The 12,959-nt window shown below is 38.8% G+C and overlaps 1 protein-coding gene across 3 annotated transcripts in view; it reads right to left on the bottom strand.

Annotated features, from left to right (window-relative positions):
• Positions 1-362: 362 nt before the first annotated feature.
• Positions 363-12,959, bottom strand: part of LOC101860680 (alpha-N-acetylglucosaminidase) — a gene marked incomplete at its 3' end in the record, with an annotated part of 27,743 nt that continues 15,146 nt past the window's right edge. For all 3 annotated transcript variants that reach the window (XM_013086701.2, XM_013086700.2, XM_013086699.2), the window contains 13 exon segments: positions 363-420; positions 1,414-1,457; positions 2,346-2,529; positions 4,083-4,273; positions 4,926-5,012; positions 5,381-5,453; positions 7,121-7,263; positions 7,631-7,780; positions 8,663-8,744; positions 10,499-10,573; positions 11,126-11,196; positions 11,616-11,679; positions 12,246-12,311. In XM_013086701.2, the coding sequence (XP_012942155.1) occupies positions 363-420; positions 1,414-1,457; positions 2,346-2,529; positions 4,083-4,273; positions 4,926-5,012; positions 5,381-5,453; positions 7,121-7,263; positions 7,631-7,780; positions 8,663-8,744; positions 10,499-10,573; positions 11,126-11,196; positions 11,616-11,679; positions 12,246-12,311 (1,288 nt within the window).

Raw genomic sequence — 12,959 nt, 5'->3', positions numbered from 1 at the left:
GGGGGGTATAGAGACAGAGAGTGATGCAGAGAAAAAGAAAGAGAGAGAGACAGATAGAGAGAGAGAGAGCGCGCACGAGCGAGAGAGAGAGACAGATAGACCGACAGACAGACAGACAGACAGACAGACAGACAGACAGACAGACAGACAGATGGTAGAGACATAGAGAGAGAGAGAGAGAAAGAGAGAGATAGAAAAGAGCGAGAGAAGACATGGACAGAGAGACAGAAAGATACAAAGAAAGAGAGACACAGAGAAAGGGGGTGGGGCAGAGACGTACACAGAGAGAGAGAGAGAGAGAGAGAGAGAGAGAGAGAGAGAGAGAGAGAGAGAGGGAGTGAGTTAATAAAGTGGTCACTTACATTCTGTACAAGTTCCACCAACCAGGAGGTAAAAAATTCCCAACGAGGTTTATAAAACCTGAAAAGTAAAGAAATCATTAAACTTTTTGGAATTTTTAGTGTTGAAGAAACAGCATATAGCCAGAAAAGAATAAGAAATACAATATGCACATCACAAACAAAACTAATAGTGTACAATTTACATAAAACAATTATGTTTCCACAGCCCCTCTACCCCTTACTACAAAAAGGTGCAACCCCTCTGAAACAAGACTGTTATTTTCTTTCGCTTTGGGGATAGAAACTTTTAAGTAAAACACATTAGTTAATAATTCAGTAAGCTGTAATAAACTAAGACAAAGAAAATATAGACTGAGTAGAAACAGACATCTAGACTTAAACCTAAGACGAGCAAATAGAACAGAAAGCTTTCTGAATATTCTGGAAAGGCTCATGCAGGCATACACACATCAAGAAAAATCATCATTATTTAACTAGTAGCCTACTTATCTTAAAATTGCAAACCGTTTCATTCAGACATATCATTATAAATATAACTTTTGCTTGAATGAAAGTTGACAGTTGGATTGTCACAATACACCAAGTTCAATGGTGTTCTTCAGGCTTTGAAGCCATCAAAATAAATAATAATTGTGAGCCCTACTATCTTCTTACCCCAAGTATGACAGACTGCCTTTTGGATACACGAAAATTATTATATCATTAAGCAATACTGGAAACTTTTTTCATTGATTGTACTTTAAAAAAAAAAAATGCAATTAAGCCATTGCCCATCTGTCTCGGTCCCAAACTTTAAAATTTAGACATACACAGAATCAACAACTGTGGTATCATGGTTAAGCTTTTCACCATTGCACACAGAAGATGTTAGTTTGCAGATGGGAAAGTCTTTATATCGATTATCTCCTTCTCCCTGATGAGATGTTGTATCTCATTCAGCCTGGGTTGGTCCTGACAGGCAGGGCTGAAAAGTCCTGCCTGCTACAAAAGATCTAAATTGTGGCAGAGGGGGCATAATAAATTTACAATAAATTAATTAAGAAGTACATACCCTGCCACTACACCAGCCCACTGCTTAGCAGCATAGTCCACAATCTGAAGAAGAAATACATTTTAAAAATATGTAAGGGTGAACACGTTAGACTATTGGATTAACAGGTACGTCCTGTGTGTGTGTGTGTGAGTGTGTGTGTGTGTGTGTATGTGTGAGTGTGTGTGTATGTGTGTGTGTGTGTGTGTGTGTGAGTGTGTGTGTCTGTGTGTGTGTGTGTGTGTGTGTGTGTGTGTGTGTGTGTATGTGAGTGTGTTTGAGTAAGATTTTTTGTTATGTGAATGGGATTAAGATTTCACTAACATTATTGGTCAGGACCTTAGTCCATATCATGTCAGAATATGACAGAACAGGTACATAATATGCAGTGCAGTGCAGCGCATCAAAGAAAGAAACAGAAGGATCTGAACTCGCAAAGGTCCGTTTGACATATTATTTCGAGGAGCTCTCACGGTAATCTTTCTGGGTTGTAAACTCTCTAACTTTCAATCACTTCCACCCTTTCATTAAATATTTTACTCGAAGGAAAGAGATAGGTATTGGAATAAAGTACCCTTTCAGTTTTTCTCTTACTTAAAATAATTATTCAGTATAAGGTCGTTTCAGCCAAAATAAAAAGGCCTTTCGTATTGAATTTGCTGACTTGTGTGTGAGTGTGTGTGTGTGTGTGTGTGTGTGTGTGTGTGTGTGTGTGTGTGTGTGTGAGTTTGTGTGTGTGTGTGTGTATGTGAGTGTGTTTCAAAACAAGATGAACCCAAATCACATTGTTTGGCACTTACATTTTGGAAATCTTCACTGTAAAACTTACTACAGATGTAGGCTTTTGCTTGTTTCTTTTTTAAAAAAATTACAGATAAATGACGAGATAGTGGTGGAGACAGATAGACATTTAGACAGAGTTGCAGACAGACAAAACTAGTTGTCACACATACCTCCCCATTAGGTCCCCACAGAGTGATCTGGTTCCTGGCGTTATACTCCAGCAGAAGTTTCTCACTGTCATCCGAGCCCCATGAACGTGCATCCCTAATCCAGCGACCCACCAAGAAACGATCGTTGGCGTTGAGGAGATGATCCATGTCGGCCAGAAGACTGGACATTTTTCCACCAGCTGACCTGGAGAGGGGGGGGGGGTGGGGGAGGGGAGAGTGGAGAACTTTTGAAACGATTGTTGCTGGAGTACATACATAAAAAGATGACCATAAGAGAGTGGGTAAGAATGAAAGAGACAGAGAAGGAGAGTGTGGATGAGAAGGAGGATATATATATATATATATATATATATATATATAAAGAGAGGGAGGGAAGAAGGGAGAGAGAGAGAGAGAGAGAGAGAGAGAGAGAGAGAGAGAGAGAGAGAGAGAGAGAGAAAGAGAAAGAGAAAGAGAGAGAGAGAGAGAGAGAGAGAGAGAGAGAGAGAGAGAGAGAGGGGGGGGGGAGGGAGATTGTGTGAGTGTGTATAGTGTATGGTTTCTGATGTTAGAGGTATCATTATAAACATAGCTTTAGTTTAAATGAAAGTTGACACTTGGATTGTTACAAGTTCAATGATTTTTTCAGTTCCTGAATCCCTAGATATGCATCATAATAAAAATGACCAAAGCCGTCTTTCTAAAACATCATTTGAATTATGATCTACGTCTATCTGAACAGACTAACACATCACCGACTCAAGAAAAAAACTATTTCTGAGAGACCTTTCAAAGAAAAGAGCTCATGGTGACCGTTCTAGATTTAAAAGCCTATCAGACATTCGTGTTAACAACCATTTTAACACTGACTATGGACATAAGACAAAATTTCACACAAGGATTTGTCTAAAAAGCTTGGTCGCATTTTGTCTGGAAAAAGAAAAAAAAGGATATGTTTGTCCCGTTTTGTTAAAAAAAAGAGTTTGCTACTACTAATCAGAGATGAATAATATGTATGAATAGTGTCTTGTAGGAAACTATTTTGGTATTCGATGAGTTAGGTCTCATACTATAAAATGATACTGAAATATTTCGATCTGGTGAGTTGTGATATTGCACTGAAGCTTTTTGCTATTTTTTTTACCCTACCGACCTAAGCCGGCTTTCCAGTCATTTTGCCATTCCGGATTTTATCGGCCTGACACACGCGCCTTTAATGCAGGATTAGAAATAAGAACATTCCATTCTAAATTTAGATGCTGGTGTCCTAGGTCGTTGTATGTGAAATTTCACCGAAATACGTCGCTTAGACCAAAAGCAAAAGCAATTTCTTTGCTACATCCGTTGAACCCCTCAAAAACACTGAAATGATTCGGATTTGGGAAGCCATCGGCTGGACGCCATTTTGGTTCTGCTGTGTTGACCTGCTGACCTATTTATGGAACTAAGAGGGCTAATATGGTCGCTTTTAAGCACAAAGGGGCTATCGCCTATCCCCAAAAATGCTGTTTTGTGAAAATCGAAGGTAAAGTTTAGCCCCTTGTTGAATTTCTTATAAAGATAAGGGGAGTTTTCTCTATAACCAAACAAATATACACACCAATGAAACCAAACTTCTCCTATAAGTAGGGAAATGCCCACTTTTGGTGTATGTCAAGTTTTCTGGAAACCCCCGAAATCAGGGTTAGCCCGCTTGTCCTTCAAAGCGACCATATATTTTATTATGACTGTTCGGCTGAGGAATAGTTATCCACTCACTTGATCCCAGCTGTGTCATTGATCTTGTAACTCTCCATCATACTGAAGTAGTAAAAGTAGGAGATGATCTGTAAGGAGTTTCTTGTCACGTCCGTGATGTCATAGCGGAACAGTTGGTTGCCTTCCAGCTCTTGGGAGGCCGTCAAGAAACCTTCCCAGGACAGGAACAAGTCCAGGGGTCGGTACCAGATCTGGGGGCAGAGAAGGATGGGTAGAGAGGGGGGGGGAGGACATGTAAAGAGAGAGAGGCAACAATGGGTCCTTATAGCAGAACGATATAAAATAAATTACATTTTATTGATCTCAGAATGGCAATAATTTGGTTTACAGTGGCAAACACACATAAATACATACATAAATACATAATTATAAATACATACATACATAAGTACATACACACATACATAAATACACAATTACACCAGTACAGAACAAATTCACAACCATGCCATTGCTGGTCGTCACTGACCAAGGCCCTGCTTTTTGAGCTAGGGTTGTCATGTCTTGCTCAAGTACACACCCCAGTGACCACCCATCTAAACCCCGTGTCACCGACACTTGCTTGACTTTTACTCTTGAGTCTGAACTCACTACCCAACTTTTTTAGTTTTAGTAAGAGTTTTACGGCACTTGCAACACAATAAGGTCATATAAGTGCCGAAGATTAGAGGTGTTACAAGAGAGTAACAAACAGAAAAAAAGAAGTAGGGAAGATAAAGACGACAGATGTTTGATAGGAAAGAAAGAGCAAACCACACCAGAGCACCCGCCAACCACCCACCTACTCAACTTAGCCACTGGAGTCCTCATATATACATGCTAGACTATATTGCGAGAACTTACGTCAATTCCACGATTGGTCGACGGTCGCTCGGAAATGAGTACCCAGTCGTTGTCATGGTGACCGTCAGTCGAGTTGTAAACAGAGCTCTGGATGAGAAATAAATACCATGAGAGAGTAGCCCTGAAAGAGCTCAAAGAGCACATTCGAACATGTTTAGATGTTCCCCATACTGGAACATCTATTTTTATCAAAATGTTTCGCATATATAAACGATAAAATCCACTTGATTCACACCAGTTGAAAAATGTGTCTGAATAAAGAAAAGACAATAGGTAATTGCAACAATGAAAAATCATGACGATAACGAAGACAGCGAAGACAACCATAACTGCTTGACAAGAGTGCTTGTAACGCACTGGAAATGCTTGTTGTCTTCTTTAAAAAACTGTTAAGTTCCTGATTGCACTTAAAGTAGTGATGAAACATTATTGCGCCTTTCTAACTTCCAACTGACCATGAGGCGAGTCCAGGCACTCGCGATGGCGGCGTTATTAGCTCCATAGCGCTGAAGGGCGTACTGCTCCACCCTGAGAGAGAGAAGAGAGAGATTGTTGATTTTATTTTTTCGGTAAGTGTTTTACGGCGCTCGCAACTGCATAAGGTCATAGGAGGGCGGGGGACACACCGAACATTTTTAGTTGGTAGGAAATTTTGAATTTTGCCTGGATGGCGGCCGAAGCCTACACTTATCAATTTTAGACCACCAAGGGATCTGTAAGGTGTGCAACTTGTACACGGGCCCTCCGAGATTTTTCGCCCTTGTACGAGAAGGCTAGGTGTAGATCTTTCGTACCAGAAGATCAGGAGTGTGGCTGAGAGACAGCAATAAGGCGCCAAGGAGAATCAGATGAAAGGCTGCAGAAAGAGTCAGAAGCCAAGAGGAGGAGGAAAAGGAGGTGAGGGGGTGAGGGCAGAAAGCGGAGACGAAAGCAGACGACAGAACATAGCAAGAAGGCAAAGTAGGAGGTGAAAGGAGACAATTTTAGAGGAGAAAATGTTTCGGTCGCTACCCGGATTCGAAACCGGGACCTTTGAATGAGAGGTGAACACCTTAACCTCTAGGCCACGAGAGCCCCCAGAGATTGTAGATTGTACTCCCGGTTGATACAATGATTTAGATCAAAGATCTCTAATTCACAGTCCATCTCGCATTGCACTAACTGAAATGAGATACTCCAACAGGAAAAAGGTTAAGCACAACGGTGGCCCTCAGGGTGGTATTTTGTGGCCTACACATCATAGTCTCTTGTAAGGGATCATTGTATTCTAGTCATACTCCATCAAGTTTATAGTTGGTGTGGCCTGCACATATTTCTCACATATTATGTATCTTTATTGCCAAGAAGCCAATGTTCTAAAGACTTGTTCACTCAACTGTCAGATCTACACTAATATAAATAAAGACTGAGAAGATTAAATCATTGTAGCCAACTTAATAAAAACATTCTTAAAGTTTTTGTGAAATACTTGACGCTGCACAACATGTACAGGTGTGTGTAAAAGTGGACTGGTTTATACATAATGGACGGATCGGTGTTTTCTACGATTTCTTGTGAGTGTGAAATACATGTTTACACCTCAAACAAAAGGTAAAAGTATAATACATGTTTGCTGTATTGAGGTTTTGCCTCCCAAAAATTACATTTGATACAGGAGACACACTGTCCGAAGTCACCCCTATTCGTCCGAAGTTTCCCTCTCATATTTTGTCCGATGTCTCCCGTAGAGTGGGGTGGTCTTGGAAATCTTAGGGTACCTTAGATATGATACTCTGGCGGTAAAACGTTAACATGCACGAAGCTGGTGTCGCAAGGGGTGATGCCCAAATGGCTTGCAATAATTTTTTCTTAGACTTAAATTGTTCCTGACGCGAACAGTTGAGGCAAACGCAAGAAATATCCGGAGCCTCCCCGCTCTCCCCTTTTATTCTTCTTCTTCTTCTTCCTCTTATTTTTTAAATGTATATTTTTAAAATTATTGTTATGATTATGATTACTATAATTATTTTCATTATTATAATATTATTATTATTATTATTATTATTATTATTATTATTATTATTATTATTATTATTAATAATATTATTATTATTATCATTATTATTGTTACTATTATTATTATTATTACAACAACAATAGGAATGAAATAAGTCTTGCCGGAAAAACATAATATGTTTAATCATTGCTGTACTGACCACTTAAAGATATCTCTGGGCTCTGTCCTCCAGGTGTTCTCTGCCATGAACTCATACACCACCTCGTTCTGGTTGATTCCCTCCGGGGTGATCCCGATGCCGATCATACTGGAGTTGGGGAAGCTACGGCCTTTGAACGGTTGCTGAAACAAGATTAGATACGATTTTTCACTCGTTTGTAGGAGGGGGGGAGGCGGGGGTGAGAGTAGTGCTGCAAAGGCAAGAAATACCCTTATACTTAGAACGATTCCTGCTGATAGAAAACAGAGATGTAATTTTAAAACACGTTATCATTTCATTTTAGGGGGTTGGGTGTGTGTGTGGGGGGGGTGGCATTGCACTTATTGAAATGAAATTTAATTAGCTTCTCCTCCCTGTCTCCTCCTCCTCCTCTTTGTCTTCTTCATCCACATGCTCCTTTATATGTACAATACAATGTCAATAACAAAGAATGACGTCCGGAATTTCTTAAAAAGAGAGAATAAAATTGGAAAGGAACGAATCACTCACTGTGTTGTAGACGTCTATAGACCCGAAGAGCTCTGAGGTGCCACCAAAGTTGTGTAGCATACACCAGATGAATGGCTGACCATAATAGGATTGGAAGTGGGCGTATATTGGGTTGAGGTCTGTGGCTAGATCCAGGATAATCATTCGACCCTGTAGACAAAATCGTTTTCGTTTATGATTGAATCGTGTACATGTATCATGGCATTCAGAAAGAGTGAAAATTGTTGATTTTCAAAATAATACAAAAATAGAAGTAGGTAGTTTTGCTTCTCCCTGTGTTTGTATTTCTCTCTCTCCTGCTCCCTCCCTCTGCCTTTAGCAGGTTGTTGCTATTGTTGTTAACCCTTTGCTGCCAATTTTGACTATCTTTTGGACCCCCCAAAAATTATTTGAAAATATTTACTCGCCACATTGCCAACAATGAAATCAAAGTCCTCCTTTGATACCTACTATACAAAAGTGAACCGTATTCACATATTCTGTAATTACTTTTTATCATCAAGTGCCTGATCTTTGACAGACATCGACGACCATGGCTCACCGTTCATTCCTTTGCTTGAATGCTGTCAAAAAAAGCTGCATTACATGATCGTCATCCACCCCCGTTGCCCATCTGTTTAGGCTTTGCAAGTAAGTTGCTTTGGATCTAGTCCTACCTCATGTGTCTTTTTCTTTTACTCTAAAAAAAATTATCTACTTTCGTCTGGGGGAGAAGTATAAGTTTCAGGTCTGTAAAGAACCGTCAATATGAAAGTAAAGCTTATAACATTTGTCTTTTATTTTTTGCTCGTTCGTACTCTCCCATATGGGGATCAAAGTCAATTGAATAAAGTCAGAGCCAAGCCGCCTTCTCGTATACAACAGTGTAGAATAACATTTGTAATAGGCCGAAAGATTTTAGGTGTATATTTACTACTAAGTCACAACAACCACAAGGCAACAATAGACAGAAGTAAGAAAAGTTGTATATTATTATAGGCAGATATAACGCTCGTTCTATTGCTTATCATATGAATATACTGCAGATATCACCTGGGGAACAGATGTGACCAGGGCTTTGACCTGCTCGGCTCCCCAGAAGCCAGACGCCATGAATAACCATCCCTGCATAAGCCTGTGGATATGGGAAAAGGCCGCATTGTTTAGACAATACAACAACCACAAAGTTTCAAAGACAGAAGGAAAGAAAGTTTAACATTTCTGTTGTGACATGGTGGAATCAGGAGCTCGCCAATTTTTGGGCAAGTGCGGTTTTTGGTATAATCTTAAGGCTATTTTTTCAAGTTGTCTTGCTTAAGATTAAAAAATCCTCATCTATCTTGAGCAGAAGTCGATATAATTGCTAATCAAGGAGGTGGGGATCACCTGGTGTTAGAGGTAGAGTTAGTGAGAAAACAACCACCAGAGTTGTGTAATTTCCAAAGCTGTCGTGTCTTTGGAAACTACAAATTTACTTTTCTTCTGTGACTTTGATTTACATTTTTCAGTAAAAATCCATGCAGGAATGTGTTTTTAAATGTACATAAAAGATTTTAAACCCTCCTTCGGAAGAAAAATCAATCAAAATTCTTAGTTTCTTCAATTTAATTACTGTGACGAGCGACTGATTTCACCACGATGCCACACGTGTATCCTAACAATGTACAGTAGAGTTCACCTGGGGAACAGAAGTGACCAGGGCTTTGACCTGTTCGGCTCCCCAAAAGCTAGACTCCATGAACAACCAGCCCATCATGAGCCTGTGGATGCGTGAAAATGCCGGCCATACCAAACTGTTTACACCTAACACAAACTAACACATGAACATCCCATGACTTAAATGTTTCGATTCGTTGTAAACCAAGGCCATATTTTTCATATTTAACACAAACCAACACATGAACATCCCGTCAGTTAAATGTTTCAATTCGTTGTAAACCAAGGCCATATTTTTCATATTTAACACAAACTAACACATGAACATCCCATGACTTAAATGTTTCAATTCGTTGTAAACCAAGGCCATATTTGTCATACCTAGCACAAACCAAACACATGAACATCCCATCCCGTCAGTTAAATGTTTCAATTCGTTATAAACCAAGGCCATATTTTTCATATTTAACACAAACTAACACATGAACATTATTGAACATCCCGTCAGTTAAATGATTTAATTCTTTATTAACCAAGGCCATTTTTACCAAATTAGCACAAACCAAACACACGAAAATCTCAGTTAAATGATTCAATTCTTTATTAAGCAAGGCCATTTTGTCCATACCTAACAGAAACCAAACACACAAACATCCTGGGTATTAAATGCTTCAATTGTTTCATTAATCAAGGCCATTTTATGATAAATGAAACTGTAGTATCACATATAATATGGAGATGGTAACCTGCTAAAAAATGTCTATGTAGTGATAGTGATAGAGCTGTTCTTTAATTCTTTTTTTTTATCTGAGGTGACCTTCTTCCAACAAACCTACAACTCAGCAACTGAATGAATAAAAATGCAAGGAATGAGAGATAGGGGCAGAGAGTGCCACTTTGCATAAAATATATTTTCACAAATAGCCACCCCCCCCCCCCTTCCCTCCTTTCCCCTCCGCCCAAAAACTTATACACACAGACTACACGAAAAAATATCAAAAGAAACACACGCCTTTATCAAAACAAAACAAAACAAAAGTCTAAATTATGACAAACACGAAAATCAAGAAAAAACAAGTTTGTATAACCCCTGTCCACCCGTGAGTTAACATTCCTCCTCCTTCCTCCACCTTTTCTAAAACAAACAAAACAAACAAAACAAACAAACAAAACGAACGAACAAACAAACACAAATTAAAAAGACAACAAGAAATCAGTAAACTGGACACTCACCAGACAGCCTTGTTGTCGCCAGCAATCATCCCATGGTACACGGCGCGACCTGCCTTAGCTATGTACTCGCTAGAGCTGAAACATTAAATAACAAGCATGTTCTGAGCCATACAGTAACACGCGGGGCAGTCAAGTTAGGGTAATAATGGCGTATTGCCTGATTTAAGGCAGGGGATACTATGTAAGAGTTTGAGTAAACGTTTTACATCTCTTGCAGCATAAATGGGCCATAATAATACCTGAACCGATGATTAGGTGTTACTAGACTATAACAAGCATGAAAAGAAAGATGAAGAATTAAGGGTGACAGATGTTTGATTGGAAAAAAGTAGCAAACACACTACAGCACCCGCCAACCATCCAAACACAGAATACTGTTCATGTTAAAGTGAAAAAGCTATACACAAGTGTGCTCTAAAGGAGGTAATGTCAAACCAAATGGGACAATATGAGTAACTTGCACACACGGTTTTTAAAAAATCTTTTCAATTTAACAAGAGCATAGCAGACTGTAATGTGTTTAATGGCTGTGAAAAGCAAAGGTGACAAATTGGAATGAAAGAGAGATGAGAAACAAGGCGTCTCCCAACTGCTTGGACAATTTCTCATCCTATGAGCAAGTCTTACTTTGACGCTGGTAACATCTCATTGAATGTGTCTGCGTTGTAGATGTGGTCAGTGCCGTACTCATCAATTGTCTGAAACACAAACAAAGATATTGGAGTGAACTCTTTCTGTAACAGAAACTAACAAAGACATGAGACTGAAACTGTTCTGTCCACAAAAAAGCAAACACTTCTCATCAATGTTCACTCCTCTGAAAATAACGAAGGAGACCAAATGAAATGATGTCTAGCCTGAATCCATTGCCTTGAGTGACCAAAACTAACATTTGTCAAGGAGAAAATGTGAAAACATAAGAATTTAACATTGAAATCCTTCTCTGTCTCAGAAAATGAGCCACCTTCAAGCCAATTAGTAACCAGTTTTCAAAGTTCATGAAACCAACCAGAATTTTCATAATATCTGAATTTGTTCATAACATAGTAATGTTATTTTCATAAGAGCGTAAGAAAGATTTTAGTTGTGCTACATTGTAAGAAACAGTCCACGATACCTCTTGTATGAAGAGACCGCCAATTTTCTGGAATAAAGGATCCTCAAAGTCCAACAAATATGTCCTGAGGAATAGAATTGTATTTATCTCCAAGACTTCAAAACAAAACCTTAAAATCGAAAATCATCGAGATGCTAAATTATATTACGTATTATGTTGACGTTAAAGACATTTATATAAAATGAAGGGGAGCAACATACAAGAAATATTCATCTAGCTAATGTGAACACATAGCAAGATGCCAACACTTTTGGATTACTCAAAGGTCCATTTACTACACCCCCCCCCCCCCATCCTCAAGATTTCCGAAGAACTCTACTTCCCTATCTTCAGATCTTGACTTCCTTGATATGTTCCAAAGATGACACTATTAATCAAAAAGTTCAGAATCAAAGAAGGTGTACGGATGGTGCATATTACTATTTTTACAAGAGCGAACACGATATTCTTTATGGTGGGAATCTTATTTGGTTCTAAAGTTTTAGATAAAGAAAACAGAACAGAAAAATGTGTATGAAAAAGAAGTTACACCCTCTTCAAAAAAAAAAAAAAGTATTAAAGACTTTATGAAGGTACAAAAATTAAATGGCGGTGGACATGATGTTTTTATAAAGTGTTCAGTTGACTCACGCTGAGTATGTGGAGTTGAACCCTGCCCACAAGGGGAGGCGAGTCACGTTGGCATGAGGGTACAGTCTGAAACGATTTTTAAAAAAACCAAGATAGTATAAGTAAAATGTTTGTTGTTACACATCTTTAAACATGGTTTGAAAATTACAAAGGCAAAAGCCTACATAGACACACCTAGCCACTGCTACTATGTAAGATAATTTTGCCTCACAGGACGAAGAAAATGAGCAAAATTAGACCACCCCCCAACAAAACGTGTAAAACATAATTTGAAATATGAAGAATTTCGTATGTTAAAAATAAGGTAGAAGAAAATTGGAGAGTAACGAGTTTGACTTCCAGAATCTGCAGTGGTGCACACAGCAAAATGTTATGAGGAGCCCCTGATTTCACCATGTGAGTTCGATTTCCAAGTAGGCCTAGGAAAATGTATTTATCGTGGGTCTCTGTTTGTCTGCTGAGACGTTTTATCTTGTCCAGTCTGTGTCGTGTCTGCCCTAACACAAAGGGTTGAAGCAGCACACATTTTAAAAGATCCACGGAGTCGATGGTGGTGAAAAACACTAATGATATTAATAATAATAGTAGTAACAATACAGCTGATAAAAATGGAAATTATGATAAAACTAATATTAATACTAATAATAATATTTATCATCACCATCATCATCATCATCATCATCATCATCATCATCATCATCATCATCATCATCA

The sequence above is a fragment of the Aplysia californica genome, unplaced genomic scaffold, assembly GCF_000002075.1.
Source record: "Aplysia californica isolate F4 #8 unplaced genomic scaffold, AplCal3.0 scaffold00493, whole genome shotgun sequence".
In the NCBI taxonomy this organism is placed as follows: Eukaryota; Metazoa; Mollusca; class Gastropoda; order Aplysiida; family Aplysiidae; genus Aplysia; species Aplysia californica.
The sequence above is the reverse complement of the archived record's forward strand: the minus strand, read 5'-3'. Positions and strand labels throughout refer to the sequence as shown.